This window comes from Pomacea canaliculata, linkage group LG3, assembly GCF_003073045.1.
Source record: "Pomacea canaliculata isolate SZHN2017 linkage group LG3, ASM307304v1, whole genome shotgun sequence".
NCBI classification, from domain to species: domain Eukaryota; kingdom Metazoa; phylum Mollusca; class Gastropoda; order Architaenioglossa; family Ampullariidae; genus Pomacea; species Pomacea canaliculata.
The window spans coordinates 2,561,111-2,584,646 of NC_037592.1; the positions used below are offsets into that span (position 1 = coordinate 2,561,111).

The window sequence follows — 23,536 nt, forward strand, 5'->3', positions numbered from 1 at the left end:
GATAATTTTCAATTATTGACATTTTATTATTATCATAACTTAACCGACTTCATTTTCATACTTTGGTGTAAATCTTATTTTGTCATCTCCCCCGTCCTCTGGATAATGATGATCTACAACCATGCATCTATAAGGAATCGAAATTTCTGGGCTGTTTATAGGGCTGGGTATGGTACAGCCTCGGTAAAAAGACAAAACATCATTTAACGAGTGTTAACGAGATCCTACTGACCTACGATCATGATACACGTAAAGTAAGGGGAAGGTTCTCGGAACTCGCTGACCACCTCAGCACTCAGACAAATAACCCGTCAATAGCCGCTAAATGGCTAATAAAAATAAACTCCTCAACATCAAACTACCTGCGGGGTCTGTATCTATGTCAGAGGACAAACATTAGAAACTCGGAGGAGAGTTTCAGCGAGGGCTCGCAACAATCACACCTTTGAACCACCGAGCGGGAGAGTACGAGGATGGTCCCCCTGATGAAGTTTCGAACAAAACCTATTACAGAACACGAAACAAACTTTAGGGGCACAAAGGGCAAGTAGGCAGTTGATGGCCGTTGGTGAAGCAGCTCAGGAAAGAAACAAGTGGCGAGTGGAGGAGCAGTTGGCGTGAAGTGATTATTATCCAGACCCTTGACGAGTTATTTTGCTAAGAAATGTTGAATCATCAAGTGTTTACAGCGGGTGGGGTAGGGGAAGGGGGAGGAAAGTGTGTGTAGCCGTTATTTTCCGTTGTCAGCAGCAGCAGCAGCAGGCCAAGTGATGCGATTTCCTGGCAGAGAGCGCGCGCGAGAGGGGCGAAGCGTCGGAGTGGAGTCTCGCGAGAGCCGCGAGAGGAGAAGAAGAAGACAGCGAGGCTGGACACTTCAACAGTTTGCGGCGCTGTGCGGCCTGAAGATGTGCTGCAGCGACTGCCGCATCATGTGAGGCCTCTCCAGCAAGGCAGTGGTTTGCCGGGCTTCGCACCAACTAGTCATACCAGCCAGCATGTGGATATCATGATGGTGGTCCGTTGTTGACCTCACGCCACCCGACCCTGAGGGACCGACGATGAGGACGATCAAGGTGTGGAAGAAGGTGTTAGCAGGCGTCATCATGGTATTTCTGGCCTACGGACCAACTCCGCTGTGTGGCCAGGAGGCCGTAGGTAAGTTTACATTTGATTTTTTCAAATTAATATTCTTCTCGGCCACAGACAGGGTAGATGAGTTGAGTCAGCAGGAGAGCAGACGGGTGTTGAGGCTCTGTGGTGAGTTTTAATGATTGAAAAGGTGGATCCTGGCGAGACCAGGGCCGCCGAGAGCCAGCCCGGGCCCTGGGACAGACCTCTCCGGGCCCCTTGTACTTGTAATCGTAAATTATTTTCCCAGTATATAATGTATAAAAGAAACCCCACTGACCAAGGCCGGGCCCCCTTGACAGCCGCGGGCCCAGGTACACCAGACCCCCCTGTCCCCCCCTCTCGTCAGGCCTGGGCGAGACCCTGACACACGTAGACATCATTTTGATGAATGTGGACCTACCATCTTGCTAGCATATCATCATTCTCCTACGACATCGGCCTTATCATCAGTCATCTATATCCTCCTCCTCCTCCTCATCATCATCATTTACAAAGCTTTAAGAATAACAACAAGAACATAAGGAGTACTTAGTTTCGTGTCATATCTTTAATTTCGCTCAGTACAGAATAAGTATAGATAATTCAGCCCAGCAACTATTGTGCTTTGGCCATTTTGAAAATAGGTGAGTGGGTGGGCAACCCCTCCCCCACACCCACAACTCACAATAAAGAGAAAGAGGCGAAGGAATCAGACGATTAACTTCAGTATACCCCTTTGCTCATCTTTTCCGTTTGCTCATATTTTCACTGTTGACACTTTTAACGCTGCACCTTGCAACGAACTTTATTTCTATTTTTATTTCTAACTTTTACTTTTGTATTTGAGAGCACCTTCCCATGTTTAAATTACCTACTGGGACAAATAAAGTTAATTATTGTCATTGTCTTCTGACATTCGACTGCAACAGGTGTTGTGACTCTTGAACTGCTTTTCGTCACACAAAGGTGTTGTGACTCATTTATTGTTTATGAATTTATTTACTGCTGTACACGTCTTCGGTACACAGAGACTTTCTGACACATCGTAGAGATGCGAAGTGAACGCAGGCTCCCTCTATAGTTATCATCACGAGAAAAGCCGCACACAGGGAGGATAACTCATACTTTTAGAGGAGCTGTCCGAGAGGGCCACATAGGGCACAGTGCGTGGCTACCTGACAGGTGAATGGCAAGCACCTAGTAGGTAAAGTTGTCAGATTTTTATGAGTGTCAACAGGCTGGGACGAGTTAGCCATCAGTCTAACAATCAACGGCTCTGTGTGCACGAGATTAGCAACGAACGGTGGGGATCGTCTAGTCGTTAGGCCCTGGTCACAACATAATCCTGGAGTAGAGTGGTCCAGATTCGTTAAAACAGACAACAAAAAAAAAAAAAAAAAAAAACTTTGGTTATACACTTGTACATTTACTCAAAGACTCGTAAAACACCGAAGGGATTTTCTTGAAGGCTTGAAAGCGATGCTGCTTGACCTTTTTTTTAAAAAAAACAAAACAAAAAAACCCCCAACTTTTCTGCCTCGGTGAGGGTAGATAGTTGACAGGTCAGTATTACCTGTCACACAACACGCAAAAGAGCGATCACCTGGCGGCACGGCGGTACACGTGTGGTCCCCTGGTCGCCGCATCGAACAAAAGTTGAGTTTACCTGCCGCATCCCCACAGCGGAGTGGAGTGGGTGACACCTGAGCGACTACCTGAGATCAATGTGGTTACACGTGTGTAGCACATGCTGCTACATGTCGCAGCCTTACACACCGACAACAAGACGGAGTCCAAAGATGTTAAATTTGTTATCGATGAGATTATCGGCAATGCGGGTACTTGAGCATCACACAGGCTAACAATCGGACAAGCTCTGTAGCAGATTGTTTCAGCTGTAATATCGCGTGCAGACTAATGTAGACTGAGATGACTCAGGATGGGTTTGTTTGTTTGATTGTTGGGTCCTAGATGTTGAAGAAAGGTCAATAATGAGATTTTTTTGTTGTCGCCATTTTAAAAAAAAATGAGAACAACCCCCTGCGATGTGTAGTCAGCGATGAGATCAGTAAAAGCTGGATGTGTTCATTGCAAAATGGAATCTTTACAAAATCTGATGACATGAACCACATCTTGTGAGTGAGACATCACAGAGGTGGCTGGTATCATGTGCCCAGATGTTGACTACTACAAAGGAGACTTTGCGGGGGAAAATTTTTTCTCAGCGCCTCTCGCCCTCGCCAACAAAATGTGAAGCTGACGTCAGCAACAGGCAGCTGCTGATGCCGATAATCGGAAGATAATGCCAAACAAAGCTTCTACCTGAGGTCTCGACAGGTGAGAGAAAAACAATCTGACGCTGGCGAGTGTTGCAGCCAAGGGGGCGGGTGACGTGCAGGTGACGTGCAGGTGAATCTGTTACCAGTGACGTACTTGGCGACACAGCCGATCGTTTTTCCACCTTCTGTCCAGACCTGTGATCGAACCGCTGTCACCTCAGACCTGTGTTAGCTGGTGACGACTAGTAGCCTCACCCCCCCCCCTACCAAAAAAAAACCAAACCAACAAATAAAACAAACCAACAAAAACAAAAACAAACAGGATTGAGTGAGGCACTTAATGTAAATCTTTCAAGGATGTGGGATTTCGTTTCAAAGGACAGTGGGCTGCTGTGACCTTTTAGGGTCTCCACATCTGAGACCTGGTGCTGCTGGTGCTGCTGGTGCTATTAATCAGTTTTACAAGAGGTGAAGGAGAAGGAGATTACCTGTGGTTTGCTATCGGAATTACCGCGCGAGACCCAGCTGCCAATGCCAACAGCTTTCGGCAACAAATTGAGTTAATAGTGAATGAGAAGAAAGCCACGTGGCTAAACATCTGTTGCAGACAAACAACTCTCGAAGAGTCTTGAACTTCACCATTTGCTGACACTAGGACGGGGAAGTCCTCCTAGTAACCGCTGGTTCACAATTTTCTTGCAAAGTCACGTGTCAGGGAAAAATATCCACTAACCGCTCCAATCTCTTTATTGTTGTGCTAGTGGAAAAACGGCCATTATGATGGTCGCAAACAAAAAACAAGGACGAACAAAGATTTATAAATTCTGAAGTGTTTATTTTGAGCCTGTAGCCACTTCATTGAGTTGTGTGAAGATATATAGTGATCTTCTAAAACTCCTGCCACGTCAACCACAGGACGCGTGGTCCTCAAATGATAAGCGATTTCGATTTTTTTTTTTTTTTTTTTTTTTTTGTCCACTTCCGATAACATGTCGGTCTCGTGATGACGTGCAAGGACTGTGCATGCTCAGCTGAAAACTGAGAGCGGCAACAGGTTTCTGAAACAGTTTTATACTCAAAAACCTTTCCTCCCCACTTCAACGTATCCTGGACATCTTGTGCGTCCAGCTGTAGCGTCTAGCGACCTGTCCTGTCCTAGTCTGTCCTATCCTGTCCTGTCCTAGTCTGTCCTGTCCTGTCCTATCCTAGCGTCTGTCCTGTCCTAGTCTGTCCTGTCCTAGCCTAGCGTCTGTCCTGTCCTAGTCTGTCCTGTCCTGTCCTAGCCTAGCGTCTGTCCTGTCCTAGTCTGTCCTGTCCTGTCCTGTCCTAGCCTAGCGTCTGTCCTGTCCTAGTCTGTCCTGTCCTGTCCTGTCCTAGCCTAGCCTGGCCTGGTGATCAGCAAGTGTTGACGTGGAGGCAAAATGCAGAAAACAATCATTACTTTTCTCTCTCTCATTTCCCCGTCGGGCGTGTCCGTTGATACGCTAGGGAACTAAGAAACCGCCAGCTAAAGTAATTCTCAAAACTGCAAAGTACTGGAGGTGGAGTGATGAGACACGGTGCCCGGATGTTGAGTCATAAGCCTTGCTGAGATTTACCAGCTTGGTCTCCGGCTCGTGACATGACTGTACCCACAATCTCCTTCCTTCCTCTGTGACAGCATAGACAGGCTCCGGCCATTATCTTCCTCACCATCGTCTGTTTTCACTTCCTATCTTCTCGAGTGTCGTTACGCTTCCGAGACCGGTGCGGTTATCAGAAATCTCTACACGTGCGCGCGCGTGTGTGTGTGTGTTCGCGCGCGCGTTAAATGCATAATAATTATGTACGTTAATTATAGAACACGCCAGATCACACGAAGAAAAAATAAATTAGTTCTGAAAACATTTAGAAACACATACATGGTGCATGACATCTGATGTGTGTGTCTATCCAGACTCTCGACAACACAATTACTCATGGGTTTGTTCTTCCTCATTCAAATTCCTTCCTTCCCTCTGTTGAGAGGTGTGGCTTAATCGGCATTTTTGTCCCAATGGACGAGAGAGACACACGAGTCTATTGTTTGAAAACACGAGCGGTGTGGGAAGAGCTAAATATAGAGACAGGGGGCAGATGACCATGATAACAACAACACTCTCAACATTGTTCGAGCATCAAGAGCCATTGGAAAGACGGGCGCACAGTTACGCCCCCTGCTGCACCCGAACCACCCACCCCACACACACTCATGATGGCGACTTGAAACTGGTGAGCATCATGGATGAATGTTAACCATGACAGCATCTTGGAATTGTTTAGGGTGGAGGAAGACATTGTCCCACCCCCAAGATGACAAACTGACGAGGATGTCAATCGGTCAAGGAACTCTTCAGCGCCACCACACCCCCTGTATGTCTGTAGACTCCCATCAGAATCCACTAAATAAATTAATTAACATTTAATGAGCAGAGGACAGTTTAAAACTATTACATATTACTATATTCATATTTGAGTCTTTGAGCCATTGTTTGCCCGCCTGTGAGGTCACAACCCTGTGGCGACAGTGGAGCCCTCTGTCTGTGAACATTCTCCTCATCTGCTCATCGGTTCTCACACTCACTTCCTGTACAGATTTCCGTTTCCAGTTGGGCGAATCTTGTGGTGCTCTTGGCTTTTAAAAGTGGTTACATTCTGCACAAGATGTTCAAGTGATTACTCCATGTTTCGAGAGGGTTGTGAAAATATTTCGCGGCGGCGTCAGGTAGCCGTTGTTAGAATGGCGCCAGAGCTGGCCTGGAACATCCTCGCTGTTGCCTAGCAACGGGAGTAAGGGCGATGCGAACCGCGGTGTTATCTTTGCCAGCTCTCGTCTTGTGCAACAGGTCAGCGAGTTGGACTGTTTGGTCTCTGGCAGACAAGCAGTGTGTTTGTCTACTCGTCCCTTTCTCACCTCAACGCATTTGGAAACGAAAATCTAGTTCTGTGATGGAAACAAAGAAAACATTAAGGTCTTCCATTTTTATTTATTTCCGTTCATCAAGCTCTGTTTTTGCTGCTTATCTCGTGTCAGTCTGTGTGGCTGGTTCCAGTGAGAAACATCTCTTGTTCACATGGCAGTTGCTGGCTGCTGCTGTCGGCTGTTGTACGCCTGCAGCACTCGCGTCACCTGACCACTCAGGTGGGCGTCTATACACCGTGTGTTTATCAACAGCTCCAGAAGATGTTTTTCTCAGACGTTACCTGCACGGAAGGTGGCTTCAAGGCTGAGCTGTTTGTCTCTCCAAAAAAACTTTAATTGACACACCAACATAATCTAAATAAAATCATAATTTTCTTGAAGTATACATCCGAGCGTGCGCTCTCTCTTTCTCTTAACACACACCATAGAGGGTACAAGGAGTCTAACTCAGACAGTCTACCCAGGGTACTCCTAGACCAAACATCGTACTCTGATTATAAACCAGCAAGATCAGACAGCGAGTCCGGGGACCCAGTCGTGAAGTAGAAACGGTGGTCACCACGGGTTAACGACCCGGTTCCCCAGGTCCGGTGGGATCCCTCCTCGTTCTTTCCTCTCAAATTTTTGTTTTGTTTTTTGCACATTCCGAGAAGTTCCGGTCATGGCAATGGAGAGAAAGGTAGGTAGGCTCGCACACTCCTGTTTACTGACAGTGGCAACAACACAGACAGCATCATGGTGTTAGACATCCTCAGGTCTCTGGACTTCTCGTTTCGTCCCCCGTACAAACTGTTTGCTGTTTGGTTCGTCTAAATGTAACCAAACTTAGGGCTGATATACCTGATAGCCAATGAAATCTTGTTCTGGAAATCTTCAGTCTTGTAAAATGCCTGTAAAACACTGTCTAGCACATTTCTGACACAATCTCCCCGTAAAAATTTACCAAACTTAGTCTTATATCTCAGAGCATGTACTCGGTTAAGAATGCTCTTTAAACAGGCATTGAAGACTCAACTGTCGCTCTCTTCAAACAGGACAAAAAAGCCACGGAGTACACGTGGCTGCTTAACGGATTTTTTTCTGGCACCCGTTGGCAATATGTTTGAAAATCCTGCCCCAGCCACAGAGCCAGGCCATAAAGATAAACGTTTGCTGAACGTGGACAAACGAAACTCGCCTGACCATGCACCCTACAGACAATATACCTGAACTCAGTCTGCCAGGCTCTTGTTGAAATATCATCTTCTTTTTCGTCTTTCAGCAGAATATTAATATTTTCAAAAGAAAACTGTGATAGGTGTCGAATGTTGCTGTTTTTTACACATCAAAGTGGAGTTTATTTTTCTCTCCTAAAGTGAGCAGTTGCTGATACTTACCTCAGCACTGACCATTTAAGTCTGGCGGTGCAGACCACTTCATCTAATTACTAGAAACCCATCCTTCGTTTCCTTGTTTACGTATCACTACGGTTTTCCCCCGTGGTTGTATGTTTTCTAGTGTCGGTATTAACCGTCTAACTTATAGACATCCGTGTGTCTCACCCAATCAGATTGCACGACTTACACTGGCCAGAAATAAACTGTGGGCCTGCACATACAAAATGATGAAAAGGAGGAGGAGGAAGAGGAGGAGGAAGAGGAGGAGGAGGGGGATAGGTCGCTCGTTGACCAGTAATAATCAATATTAGGTAGTAGACAGGGGACGGGGAACCTGCTGGTGGCTTCTTGTCAGTGGCCAGCCAACAAGGTTTATAGTCTCATGATTCAGACTGGAACACTGCAGCAACAGGATGACAAGTATATGCTTCACTTATCGTCTCATAAATTAATTACCAGCAATTTTATTATCAGTTCACTTCCGCTCATCATACTTTCTACAGGACACGGATATAATTGCCCTGCGTGAAGACGAACTCAGTGGAGACGGATGTCTGAGAGCTTTGAGTTCAACTCAGAAAATGTTCCGTTAGTTGTCTGTCGCACTTCACTGACTGCCACTCTCCCATTGTTTATAATCCTTGAGGTCAAAGTTACAAGTGTGTATACTCAAACAGATGTCAATACAAATTTAAAAGTTTAGAAAATAATCGGATACACACACACATACACGCAGTGGCATACGTGTTCGTACATTGCACGGGTTCTTAAAGTATACATGCTCTCAAAGTGTACATGTTCGTAAAGTGTACATGCTCTCAAAGTGTACATGTTTGTAAAAATTTTGTAAAAAGTCGCTCGCGTGCGGGCTGGCACAGCTCAGCACTTAGACGAAGCCGTTAGTCACTCTCTCTGCTGATCAACACTTATGAAATCGCAGCTTTTTGCTGGCCCTGACCTTTGCCCTGTGAGGCGCCTACAAAGCGACGAGTAAGTGGACTCTTGTCCGAGTCTTCCCCTACCCCCACTCTCTCTCTTTATTGACATGTGCATGTCGTTTTGTTTAATTTGAGGCAGCAAAACTTTGGACCGTCTGCACAAGGTTATGTGCACGGACAGGCTTGTTCAACAGAGGATGTAGGCAACCCTGTCTCTTGCCGATGGTTCTAGAACGAGAACTCGTGTATGGTCACCAGTGGAATCCACAACGCATCTTTCCACACTCGTTAATCGAACATAAATTATCCGCCTTTCTTCGGCCCAGCAAATCAGCAGATCAGCCTCATAATTATAAACCCTCGTTGATATCGTTGATAAATGCGCAATCCACACGCCCTCCCCCTTGAACACTGGATCATCTCTACAATTCTCCTTACCACCCACACAGGGGATCACCTGCACTGCTTTCATTCACGCTGAATTAAAAATTTTCATTCACTCTCACCAACTGGACCATCTCTACGATCCACAGTGACCTTTCACACATCCATTCCACACACACACACAGACTGGACTGTCTCTCCAATCCGCAGTGTCCTTTCACACACTGGGTCATCTCAACGATCCATCTTCACACACTCGACTGTTAATGCAGGCTGCGTGAAGTTTCCTGTCAAACACTACTCGATCATCAGGATAGCCTCCCCTTCTCCTCTGTCGACGTCACAGGCGCCAGCACCAGTCTGGTGTCCAGCGCCTCTCGCGGCTGACGGTCTGAAGGGTCAGTCGTCGGCGCGCACGGCGCTGTGTGCACGTGAGCTCGGAGTGAAGAGGAGAAAAAAGCTGCAGGGTTGTATTGGCCTCAACAACATCCGTAGCGGTGAGAGGTCATTATACGCTGGATGCCGTGACGTCACTGGCACTCTCAAGTCCGCGGCTTGTCTGGCAGGGGTCAGTCAGGCTTTCTCTTGCCCTCGCGAAAAGTGCATCAGGATCAGCGGCAGACTCGTTCACGAAGGTGGACTACACAAAACAGTTACACTTCCATGTAGTCTCACTTACATACGCATGCGCACACATGATTACACGTTCTCACGCAGTCTCTATGTGTGTGACCATGACTGATGAGGGTGAACATAGAAACATAAAAAACTAGTGTTTTTGTGTGTGTGAGAGAAAAAAAACACTCCTGTTGTGTTGATCAGCCATCTCGCAGACAGACGACCATCTCCTGGCAAAGACAGACGGTCATTGTCTGCACAGATTACTCTGACGATCTCGTTTTGTTTACGAGCGCAAACAGAGAAATACAGTCATGTGTCCTGGTACTCGGCACTAAGCTTGTTAGAAGCCGTAATCTAAATATGACAGCGACTGAATACAGCCACGTGACCGTGTTCCAGTTTGCATGGCAGCCTGGCATGCGTTCCCCCAAAACTTTTATTTTTTGGTCCCCTTGGCCAGCTTGCTGTCAGACGCTAAACACTCGGAATGTGCAGCGTCCGGCGCATCTGCCAGTGTACTCGCACTCCATGCACACACCTCGTGACGTCAGCCCAACAGCGCCCTCTACCTTCACCCCACCGCAGGTGGACACCCAGATGCCCCTCTTTCAATATTCACATTTCACTAGCGAGGGGAGGAGAGGATGGGGAGGCTGTTTTCACTGCCGACTCAGGCGTGGCGCATCCGTCGGACACGTGGACTGATGGGGAATCCGCCATCTTTGCAATCCGCTTTGCGTGCAAATTATTTGCTCGTTATTTGCTCGCTGATGTAGGTCTTCGGTGTTGACATAAACTTCACACCGCAATAAAATCGTATTTGCTGTTGCTTAGAAAGGTATCCCGGGTGCAAATTATTAATTCAAATGACGGGGGTTAAGCTGGGTGTAAAATACCAAATCGTAAAATATATGCGATTCACATTCTTTTCCTTTCCTGTGATTCAATTTCGTGCGATTCTATCCTAAAAACAACTGCGTTCTCACACGTGCACAGACATGTGACCTGTGACCTCACGTCGGACGGGGAACACGTCTTATCAACGTACTCTACCAGGTCTCCCATTGACTACAGCTTGAGGACGTAATCGTTTTCTGGTTCCAGGATGAGTTCACAGGCTGGATCTCGTTCTGTGGATGTTTGAAGGCTTGTTTCATGTGGGAGTTATTAACTTTGATTTCTCTCATCAATATCTTGGAAAGAATGAACCTAGTGGCTTCAGGACGTCCAGTGACCCTAACCCAGTGAAGGTTGTCTTACACACCGATGAACTTGTCTGACGAGAATAACAAGACCGGATATAGTAACCTAACAACATACTTCCAAGTGTATTACACGATTCATCAGCTTGTTATGCTTCAAAACATTTGTACAAGGATCTCAGTTGTCTTATAAGCAATCAGCAAGGACCCTGGTGCATTGACTGGTTAACTATTTTGATTGACGCCTCCTGCTACCTGCCTGAAAGGAAACGGGCTAGGTGTGTTTCATGACAGACACTGACCTAAGAATTGTTTCCACTCATAAAGTTTGCGTTTTAAACGGAACCGTTAGTCGTGTCTAAAATACAGTTTGCACCTGTTCTCGGAAGCCGACAGGTTTTAAACTCTTTCGCGAAGGAAAACAAAGTGATCCTAATTCGTGACTATGGCGCCATTGGACAAGAAAGGCTTTCTCTGTCCCAATAGTCACATGACCTCTGTAACTTCAGTCACATGACCTCTGTCACGTCAGCCTTGTCCGTTTGCTCTCCTCTTCCTCGGTGAACTCGGGTTCGAGGCTGTATGTCACGATCGCCAGATTCGTGACACGTTTCGACGACCGAGCTTCATGAAGTCAACGCTGGCCTCTGGAGTGGGTTGAATGATGTCACTTGACCGTAAAACAGGGCGGCCTTCTTGAACTGCCTCAAAGTTGTGTTGTAGCTTCAACAATTGCTGTGAAAACCGAAAATTTGGCCGCAGACGATTTGGAATGACAGTATTTATCTTTCAAGCACAACTCGCCATTTCCATTGCTTTTCCCTTTAACATTTAAAGTTCAGACACGTATGTCTTCAACAGAAGCCCAAAACATAAGCATAAACATCAACATAAACAAAAACAAACAATTCCACGTTCGTCTACATTTGGTTTCTCCCACCCTCTTTCCTTATTTCCCCTCCTGTGAGTATTTTATTTTCATCTTTATTTTCATCTTTATTTTCTGGTAGTTGTACAGCGCACGTGTCTCACGACTACCTCCTCGTGCCTATGTTGTAATGTGAAGCATTCTGAGAGTTGAACCCCTGTAGGCGTGACATAGTGTGACATACGGAGAAGTTGTCACAAATGTGTGTCAGGACCGTCACTGGAGGCTCGAGGACGAGTTCTCACAGGGGGGCACTTGAAGCACGCTTCTGCAAGAAGCCAGGTTGCCTTACAACTGACCTCCGGGGGAATGCCAGAGGGACAAGGAAATGAATACTTACAAGTATTGGCCCCAACGAGCTTTTGTTCTACTGACCTTTTGGCTCAAAGGGTCTAACTATAGATGGAGTCACTTTCGTTCACCTTTGACACTTCGGCTGCAGCGTGTGTGTGAGAGAGAGAGGGAGGGAGAGAAAGATGAAGCTAGTGGATGACACACGAGCTGCTGAATGGAGGGGATGTGTTGGCTGTCGCGTAGCACCTCCTTGTGAAGAGCTGTAAGAACATCGTCGGCGGAAATTCTCAGTTGGTGTGAAGACATCGAAGCCATTTGAGATAATGGCGTTGGCTTGACCGCTTCAAATTTGGGGGAACGGTGGTTTTGGTTTTAGGCCTCGCTTAGATTGATCACGTGTCGGGAAACGGGACTGATCCGTTTCTTTTAAAGAAATTTCTGATTTTTTAATGTGAGCAACAATTCCGGGTGGTCATAATGTTTCTTGTTAAGCACATGTTTACATAATGAAGATGCGTTTGGTGTATAATGAGGTATTAGACAAGCAACAGACAAGAAAGGTAAGGGACCTGGTGGTTGGGAGAGGAGGGGTAGGAGGGTGCAACATGAACCGAAACCAAAGACTTTATATTACATATCATCTTATTATATATCACATAATATTCTTGGACAAAAGCTGCTGAAAATTTGCCATAGAAAGTAAATCTTCAAGACAGGAAGAAAGCAAAAACAAAACAAAACAAATCATTAAACACAAACTAAAAGTTTGAATATTATTGGCTTTAAAATAAAGTAGTAAGTCATGACAATCCATGATTAAAGCGACAAAATTGAAAAAATCCATGATTATTATTAAATAATGGAAAGTTTACATTGAAGAGATTGTTTTCGCGGTATTTTATCACCCAGTGTACACACAGCCATGCCATTAGCACACTTTGCCATCCTTCAGCACACAGCATTTTGTTTGCGAATGAATTTTAATTAAATGCCTGCTGTTCTTTGCTCGTCTCCAATTTCATTCATTCACCACCGACACTCGTGACAGCTCCCCCGCTCCTTCCAATCCAAAATCCCCGCTACCCCTCCCCCTGTGACGTCAACCACGTGCACCCCGTCACCCCGCGCACGGCTCTCGGCTGTAAGGGAGGCAACTTCAGCGGGTCTCGCAACGGTTACGCCGCCTGACGCTTGCGGATCTGTTAGAAGAACAAAGAAATTATTGCTTGACAAAGGCTGGGTCTGTCGGGCAGGGACAATAGGATATTTCCGTATGTCGACACTTTCGGTCAACAGGACAGCAGGTGTGCTGAGATGATTTTGTGCATTCACAGGTTGTTTTTTTTTATTTTGTCAGTAAACATTTGTATGCACATAGGGAGAGAGTAGGAGACAGAGATACAGCGAGGGAGCGAGTTACATAAACATGTAATCTCGGATGCACATCACGTACTCTAAGAGAACGCACCCATACACGCGCACGCACGCACGGATACAGGCACGCGCCGAGTCCTGTGATTTGAATCATCACCCCGGTCACCGGACTGTGGTGAACAAACTCATCCCCAATATCATCAGGGCATCATGCTGTCGTGCATACATTAATATTGCCATTTTCCTCTCTGTATTGCCGGCCATCATCATCATCACCATCATCATCGTCACTTTATATTCACTGAAATGATCTAACATCGACTGTTTATAAAACGTTTTGTTTATTTTTAAGTTACTCGCATAGTAACCCTTTCCTACCGTCTTCTGATGAAAGGCATCATTCTGTGTTTGTTGTTTATTCTTCAGACGAACAGACACCATACAGGCAGCACGGTGACCTCCTGACCTCGTTTTCACTCAAGTGGGCTGCGACTCCCACCACAGACAGCGCGGGGCAGGCGACCTTTGACCCATGGTCGTTGTCGTCGTCAGTGCAGTCTGACGAGTCCACGGCGGCGCTGCAGTCGAGCATCTTGAGGAAACTCCTCACTGAGGAGGATGTCAGGCGCTTGGAGGACCTCCTCCCGGGGTCTGACGGCACGTGCAAGGGTTTTTCTCGCTCGGAGAAGACCGTCATCGGCTGTCTCGTCATCGCTGGCATCTCACCTTCCTTTGCAAATGGTACAGCATTTTCTCTCTACTGGCTTCTACGGGTTTAGTCTTCTTTGTTTTCTGCCAGCTGTGCAGCTGTGTGCCCACCTAAATATGTTTGTATCTACTTGTGACCTTTCCCCCAGAGAAATTGATACTTACATGAGTAATTAGCTTTTAATTCATATTCTCTGTATAAAGAACGAAATAATGTTACTAAAGGTTTACTGGAAGCCTCGGAGCTTAAATATGTTTTTGATTGTTTATCGTCTATAGTTGTGCGCCACCTGTACAACACCCTTGTGAAGTCCGGGTACCATGAGCAGAGCTCACCCCCTGAGGGTCTGCGCAGGCGCCGTGCAGCTCGCAATGATCTACCCGAGGTAACACGAGGTGTTTTACCTGTAAAGGTATAGCTCAATCAAAATGTTTCCTGTCCGTGTTTTGCTGTTCACTAACCCTAACTTTGTCTGGTCACGTAGTTTACACTTAAAATCGATCACAGGTGAAATAATTCACATTTTTTACTTTGTTAAATTAATTATGGTTATAGGCATCACAGTTGTGATCCGTATTGAACGACTTACTGGGTACATAATTTGAATTTTTGGCTCCACATTGAATCAATTGCTGGTTGCAGACTTCTGGAAATCAGCGAGAGGATCCGAAATCTTTGGTCATTCTTCGTCTCGTCGTCAAGGTAGACAGCAGAGCTGTTTCCATAGAGACAACGCAAGACAGGCTTCGAAATCTGACAGCAGAGGAGCTGGAGTCTCTCTTGTTCTTGCCGGTGAGATAAAAATATTCATGATGATGATTGATGATGATGATATGATGATGATGATGATTGTTTAAAACTAAATTCCCCATGGAGCTTAAATATGTTGCTCATAATACTTGTATACTTTTGTTTAAAAGGTAATTTCGTCTTTGGAAGAAAGCAGACTGTCTTCTGGGTTGGACATAGAGACGATGTCATTGTTCTCGGAAAAGCTCGTCCAGAGTGAACATTCCTCAGCATCCAGTGTCATCTCTGTCCTGCCTACAGTCCCACCTCCACCAGACTTTCAATCGTCGAGAAAGTCATCGTTTCCTGACCTTTCCCCATCAATCCTGCCCAGTGAAGCCTTGTCAGCTCTACCCATCCTCACCTCCTCAACCTTGTCAAGCCTGAGCCCTACTCAGACTTATTTTGTGATATCATCGACTGATGAGGACTATGATGTGGGGTCAGCGACTATCTTGTTTGATTCCGGGATGGCTGAGGGGAGTGCTTCTACCCAGAGGCCAGTGAGCAGCTCGGTGTTGGTGTGGAGTCAGCCTCGCAGGACAGTCACGTGGAAACCTCACCAGATACTATTGCAAGAGTTCAAAACTCATTAAATCCGAGTTCAGTAGAGCTCTGGGACCACAGCACTGTAGAACCATTAGATGATCTTGCACACAAGCTCGGAATTCATCCTCGTGCAGTGTTGTTATCATCAAAGGCTGAAACTGTTAGCATTTTCACAGACTTAACAGGGTCTAGCCCTGAACTCGTCTCTACACTAACACCATCAAGTCTGGGCACAACCAGTCAGTCCCTGGCGCAGGAGAAGAAAATAAGCTCGTCATGGAGATGATGAAAGGGACAGAATCATCACATCAGTTCTCTACAGTGTCATCAGAAATAGATGCCAGGTCATTTTCAAACAAACACGATGCCCTGACAACGCCTGGCTCTGTAGCAGCAGACATGTCAGCTGACACTGACATAGGCTCTACAAGCCATTCTGACTCCATGACAGTGGATGGTGAACACGTGACATCTGTGAGGCTGGCCCCCAGCTCCGCTGTCACTGAACAAACATTCCAACTGTCGCCGAGCCTTAAGTGATGCTGTTATATCTTCGCCTTCATCTTCAACCTCTCAGCCCGAGTCTGATGCAGGTTTGATGCTTGGGGTCAACAGGTTATCGACTGGGGTGAGCGATTTGTCCCTGGTGCCGTCCACCGCACGATCTCAGGTGTTCCTGGACAGCACTCGCAGCTCGCAGACAGAGCTTTCACACACACCATCGTCACGTGACGAGCGTTTACACTCGACCTTCGCTACTACAGTCATTTCTTCCTCAGAGTTCGCCTTTCTACAAATGGCACACCCCGGGACGATGCAGGCGTCGTCTCAGTCCGCGCCAGGTCTTGTATTGCCATCTTCACCGAGCATATCAGAGCCGTTGTCGTCGTCATCATCATCACCACCACCTTCATCATCAGTATCGTCACCACTTTCCCCTTCATCGTTACAACCACCCTCCTCGCCAACGGCTTCCGTTGTACAGACCTCGTTCCTCTCCACGTCATATGACGTCACTGTAAACGTCACGGAGGGCCCCACATTTTCTCGCTCCAACGAATCCATCACCGACAGCGTCTGTGATACAATCATCTTTCGGAACTTCTGGAACTCAAGACTACTCTAAATTTTACTTTTCCTTACCAGCTCTACACCCTCAGTCACTCAGCATCACATCATCATTCAATGGAGAAGCTTCATCTCGTTTACCTTCGTCCAGCTTGGATGACAATGCCTTGCCCACCAGTACGGTTCGTGGGCTATCGTCTTTCTCCTCCCAAGAACAACCGTCCCAACAGTCTCAGCAGCCGTTCGAAGGTTCTAGTACTCAAAGAACAGAAAACACAGCTGACCACACAGTCCAGTCAGCAAGTGCTGTTCTGTCAGGGGAGACTTCTGTCATGGCGAGAACTGACGAGATAACAAACTCGCGGTCTGAACTGCCCGGCCTCAGCTACCCAACACAAGTTTTGTCTTCAAACTATTACAGTGACTTTCGTTCCCCAGACTTCAAAGTCGACATGACAGTCTCTGATATATTAAGAGCAACACCAGTCACTATGGCAACACTTTCCAGCTTACATCTTGACTCAGCATCTTCCTCGTCCGTATATTTACAGAGTCAGCAAATTTTGTTGTCTAGTTCTATAACCGAACATCAGGAACTCGTCAGCAAATCTTCTCAGTCGGACATTTGCTCGCCATCTTGCTCTATTCGCCCGACGGTTGCCTTTGACGAGCAGACGACGAATGTTCAAACTCCTGTGATGACCTCGGACCAACCTCCAAGACGTCTTGAAGAATCTATAACGAGGTTGGAACAATCTACTTCAGCTTCTCTTGAACCTACAATGACTTGGGATCAGTCTCCATCGAGTTTCCTTCAACCCTCAGTTACTTTGGACCAATCACAGTCAATCTTTTCTCAACCTTCGTTTACTGTGGACCAATCACTGTCAATCGTTGTTAAACCTTCAACTACACCGAACCAATCATCATCAAGTTTTGTTCAACCTTCAGATACATTGTATCAATCTTCAAGTTTAATTCGACCAAGCAAATAATTTGGACCAGCCTGAATACATATCTCAGAATATCACATTGACATCGAACCAATACCCACTAACTTCTGAGAGTCTCGAACCATCAAACAATTTGGACCAACCGGCATCCATGTCTCATACTATTGCATTGACATCGAGCCTATACACATCAACTTCAGACATTCTCGAACCGTCAAATAATTTGGACCAATCGGCATCCATGTCTCACACTGTCACATTGGCATCGAACCTGTACACCTCAACTTCTGACAGTCCATGAAATAAAACTGAGTGAGCTTCTATCAGATTCTACAACAACCACAATGATTTTAGGCTCAAATCCAACCCCTTCCACAAATCACATATCCAACCAATATTCCTCTGTTCATTTTTCTTCAATAATTTCGGACCAGTACATAGCAAACTTTGTTAGTTCTACAATTCCAGTGGACTTCTATGCATCTCGCTTGGTTAACTCTGTATCGACATTCGACAGTCATCAATCAGACTTGTATAGTCCCGCCATGAGTTTGGACGAAGTGAGTGAATTAAGTTCTGTAAGTCTTGCTGTGCCTTTGGACCTTCGTGTGTCCAGCTCTGTTAGCCATACGGAGACTTCTGATCTTTTTTCATCGAGTTCTGTTCCTCCTGCAGTGATGTCTAGCTTGTCGCCATTAAGTTCTGTTGCTCCAGGACGGTTCCACCCGAGCGCCTCGTCAGCGGTCTCCAAACTATTGCAACCCTTCAGAAGCTGATCTTGTACCTCGGGAATCCCAGGTAGCGATGTTCTCGATACAGTCGGTTTTTTAACATCGTCATACACTGCATCCGAAATGTTTTCTTCTTCGTCCTCATCCATGCTGAACACGCCTTCATTGTCTTCCATGCTGGAGATGAACAAATACACAACGACTGAGGAATCTGTAGAACCGACTCTACAAACACCTTTGTTGACTGAATCCCCATCTAGTGTTATCAGCACACCTGATTTGTCTACAGAAATCCTTACATCTGCTTCTGTCTATGCCAAGTATTTCACAGCGCCACCAAGTGAGACCTTGTCCGCGATACCATCCGCCATGGGTGACGTCAGCGAAGTACAAAGTCTGTTGAGTGACATGCCCATGTCCATCATTCCACGCGAAAGTTGGTATAGGAGAAATGACCGAAGAAAAATTAGAAAGCACGCTGGCTGAAGGACCATCGAAAGCAGACATCGCCTCTACCATCGCTGTCATCAGCTCTCATCAAAGTTTTGCAGATGTTTCTGCATCGCTAACATTTTCCGCAACACCAGCGGCATCACGACTAGAGGCGACTGTTCACATAGTCAGCACTTTGACCGACTCCGTTCAGAGCTTGATAGACACCTCACCACCCCTGCTTCCTGATGTACTTGAAACGGCTAGAGATTCAGGACATCAGCTGGACGGCCACACTTGCAGCAACCTCCTGGTCACGTGGTCCAGAGACGGTGTCAAGTCTGTCCAGTGTCGGCACCTCCAGCGCTTTTCTTCCTGAACCTTTGGAAACAACAGAACAACAGACATTACTCACTGCTCATACAAACTTTGGCATATGGTCTGATGTGCTTTCTGCAAGTTCAGATGATGGACATGAATATTCGTCAAATACAGCGTTCACTGAAGAGTCTTTAGTAATCCCAGGGGAAGCTACAATAAGTGATCGCCCTTTAGTCATCACTGATGTATCATCTATTACTCCATCTGCATCCAAATCGCAGTTCGATCTCGACAGAACTGCTGTCAGTGATTTTTCAGAAGTCAGGTGTCAGGGTATGTCACCAAAGAGCCAGTTTCGTTACCATCCAATTATCCTGTCCTAGCCACATCAAATCATCTCGAGGATTGGCAGGAAAGTATTCATCATGGCAGCGAAAAGATCCGCTCGATTTCCTTGAATCAGAGGTCACGTCTGTTGTAGCGCCATCTGACCTCTTGCTGCAGGAATCCAGTTCTGTTGTAACCAGTGCGCAACAACTGTACGAACCGCACGGGACACTTTGGAAGGCCGTTGAACCTTCTGAAACAAGCTTTGGGAGCTTGGATGTTGCTGTGAGCAACACGAATACCCGGATAGAAGCACTGACACCCTCTAGTAGCCCGGAAGAAGAAGTTTCGCAATTTCCTCTTCCAGAACTTCCGATGGAGGTGACATCTTGGCAAAATTTCTTCACGGTGTCTGCGTCCATGCTCCTGATGATGAGGGACACATTCCTTCAGGTCAAGTTTTGACCCCGGACTCGCTCACACCTGCAGCTTTAGTGTCAGTGTACCCCACCTCTACCCAGGGTGGAAACACACCCTCATTGAGCTTGTTCCAAACGCCCACCCAAGAGCTCCACACGACTGAAGGCAGAAATGAAGTCGCAGAACCCACGTCGATGCCGTCCATCCTGAGAATCACGATCGTAGTGGAAAGGTCTGTCAACGTCACATCGCTCGCCTTCCGGCAGAAAGTTCAAGAGGGTAAGTTCATAGGTCACCCGTAGATAGAATGTGCAGTGCCCTTGAATTAATGTTTTGCTTGTTTACTAGCCGTGCAGTTGATGGCCCTTTAAGGTGTTGAAGGTAAGCATTTTATTTAGGGTGATGATTTGCTTCCACTGGATGATGAGGAATAAAAAGACAAGACAAAACAAAACACTTACTTCACATCCTCCATGACTTGTAGGCAAAGGACTCTTTACCTTTCGAAATCTGATATGTTTCTCGGATACTTGGTTTGGCATACACCTTCTCGACCTTGATAATTTTCCCCACTAACATCAGGAGAGTGTGAAGATGCATTAGATAACAATTATCAGTTATTTAACAGCACCAACAAGGCCGCTGGAGGTGTACAGACCATGTCTTGATCATTCCTCCTCCACCACAGCTGTTGCCCCCGACTGGGGGGTTGGCACAGTGAGCCCAGACTCCTTCAGTGGCTTGATCAATATATAATTGTGGGTCGATGTATAACATCTGGGTTGAGCCAAGACTATCCCGGCGTGAGGCCCGCAGTGGAGGATGACAGATGGTGACTAGTCTGAAGTGGGCTCAGGTACACAAATGTGGCTGGTCCTCGAGATGATGACTTGTGGGGCCCATGGCCCAGCTCTTGGAGTGGTGACATCGCCATTTCTTATCTTGAATGCCATCGACTAATATGAGGATGCATGGGGCGTCACTGATCGCTGGCTGTGGGCTTATCGTGGGACTGTACACTGTGCTCCTGGCACATGTTAAGCACGACACGTGAGTCTTTCACTCGAGTTTCGCCTCGGTTTTATTGTCGTGGGTTGGAGAAACAGGATGTAGCCAAACAGGTCTGCATCATCTCCTTCTCTACCACGTATAGTATTTCCCGAAAAGATTGCTTAGTTCTAGACACGAGTGCAATCCCCATTTTAAAGACTCCACCACCAGCGAGGTGTCAGTTGTTAACGTTGTTGTCGTGTAATCATTCAGGACTTTTAAACCATTGTCTTGCTGCTTATTTTGTGATGTTTGTGATGCTCTTCCTTTTATTTGTTAGTACACACGCACAAACACACATACACACACACACGCGACACCTACAAACCCAGGTACCTACAGTAAATGAAAGTCCGTGTACAAACCCAACCCAATCCAAACACATCGGGGAAGCGGGTGGCCAAGTGGAGGAAACCACTGGTGTCCGAACTCGGAGGCGCGCCGGTTCGATAACTCGCGTGGCGCATGCAAGCTTACTCTTTGTCAACCCAGCTGTCGTGAATGAGTACCTGACTCCCTTGGACGGTTGGAGAAGGTCGGGAAGAAGAGAGGGGCACCGCCTTCACAAAAAGCTGGGAGCGAAAAAAGTGTGGTCTCTGGTACCTCACAGCGGACTGCCAAGGTCCATTTGATATTTATAACATCATTAGAGGACGTACAAAATTATCAACTTCAAAAAATTAGCCTGCTGTACTAGTAAAGCTGTAGTTTCGCCACAGTGTGTTAGCATTTGTCTACACTCGCAGACTGTCTGGCACCGACTGTCTTCTGAGTCACCCTGATACAGGCAAGACGGGTAGCAGGTGTCATGTTCCACCAATGTCTGGGATTGAATGACTGTCCTGGCATGGTCTGCTCATCATGTAGTCTAGACCTGCCGAGCCACTTGCAGGCGGTGTCTCGATGGACTGAGCATGCGCATACATAAAGCTCATTACCTTTCTTTTAAACCTGTTTGCGTCTCGTTTCACTGATTTAGTCCAATCTCTTCATTGCCAGTGAAACCTGATCGCCATTTGTATGTGAATTGTCGTGCACAGCTTGTTTAATTACAAAGACGATATACACAGCGGGTTGCCGGGCATGGCCAGACCACATGACATTCCCCACCCCTGAGTTATAGTTATCAGATATCTCACTCATATCTTCCGAAGTCCTTGTGTAGTTGTTTATATTCCGCATTTCGCCGACAGTTTAACGTGCGATTTTCGTGAGAGTCCGATGGAGATGTCTCAGAGTTCTTGAGTTGATTGATGTGATGCATTGTATTGGATATTACTGTGGCTACCTTCCTGTCTGCCGGCCTGATATCTTGTTTAGAGCATAAATACGAGACACACCTGTGTATCAGACGACCGATTTTAAAAAGAATTTAATCATGTTATAATGTTGGTCATATCACAGGGGATGAAAAAAAAAGTTGAAAGCATTTAAGTCCTTTCTACAAAGTCAACAAACGCCTCTGTGCGAACTTGTTTAATTAATTTTCGATCGCTTTACGTTTAATGTGAGTGTGGGTGCACCTATAAATACATGTCCGTATCTAAAGATGATGTTAATAAAGATTATTTCTATCGATGTGATTGTTTTTTCAGCTCTGCAGCGACTCTATGCACAAGCTCTTCTTGCTCGCTCCGCGGGGTCACGTGACACTCCTGGTCCTGAGCGTCACCGGAGGCAGGCGGCGTCAGAGGTGCAGACGGTGCTGAAGGTATTAATATTATTATTATTTAATATGTGAGCTAGGATTTAGTGCTGTGTTCCTACAGAGAGAGGAACTCTTGATTGTATGGCTTCCACATAAAATCAACATTCAAAAGAACGAGGGAAGGTTTACAGTTCGAAGAGAATGTTCTCGTCGTAAAAACCGAATCGCGGTAAATGAAATTAATAAAGAGTGTTTAGCAGAATGTGAATATTTTGTGGACTCCTGAGAGAGAAAGGAAACTAAAAGTGTTTGACCTTTCAGGTGGTAGATGTTAGCAGGGACTCCAAGAATGACTCCCTAGTGTCTTTGGAGTTCATGGTGGGAGGCGACAGGTGAGGCTGGTGCTGACAGTGCCAGCGGGAGTTTGACCAACAGCCAGCTGCTCGAGTTACTCAACGCCTTGAATATCAGCGAGATAGCCAACATTATCACTTACCCTGTAAGCCTGGCTTTTATTTACTTATTCAACCTCTTTTCCTCCGTCGTTAAAATCAGCTCCCCCATTTTGAAAGTAAATCGTTTCCCCATCTGCGTTCCTCATCATAAATCGGCTGTCAGAAACAATGGTAATTTTTTTTCTTCTAAATTTATTATTAATTATTGTTGTCGGCTATGTGATATTATATTGTATTTTTATCTTCGTCCTCTTCCTCATCATCACCGTCTACTTTAAAAATATCTTTTACATACGAGCTACATAGTCAAGTGCTAATCGATTACGACTTCGTCTGTATCCCAGGTCCTTGGACCAGTGACCATCACCAACAAAACCATTTCTGTCAACGGTCCGACAAAGTCCAATGTGGTGATGGTGACTGAAGGCGACATCATCATTGCTACAGAGTACCCAGCACCAAGCTCCACCGCCTTCTTCCCCTGGACCTCGCCAACCTCCATCGTAACACCCACCCTACCATGGCCTCCGGATGTCACCTCGGCAAGCCAGAGCGAGATGCTGACGACAGCGCCGATGTCTGAATCCGAAACCGTTTTCCCTTCGTCGTCGTTGTCGTCGTCGGTCTACAGCTCATC

At 46.3% G+C, this 23,536-nt stretch overlaps 1 protein-coding gene across 1 annotated transcript; it reads left to right on the forward strand.

Moving 5' to 3' along the window:
* Positions 1 to 800: 800 nt before the first annotated feature.
* On the forward strand, positions 801 to 18,374 carry LOC112559075. The gene is made up of 5 exons (XM_025229970.1): positions 801 to 1,155; positions 13,874 to 14,188; positions 14,435 to 14,541; positions 14,799 to 14,948; positions 15,077 to 18,374. The coding sequence occupies exons 1-5, from the start codon at positions 1,059 to 1,061 to the stop codon at positions 15,539 to 15,541; spliced, it is 1,134 nt and encodes a 377-aa protein (XP_025085755.1). The 5' UTR covers positions 801 to 1,058; the 3' UTR covers positions 15,542 to 18,374.
* The last annotated feature ends 5,162 nt before the right edge of the window (positions 18,375 to 23,536 follow it).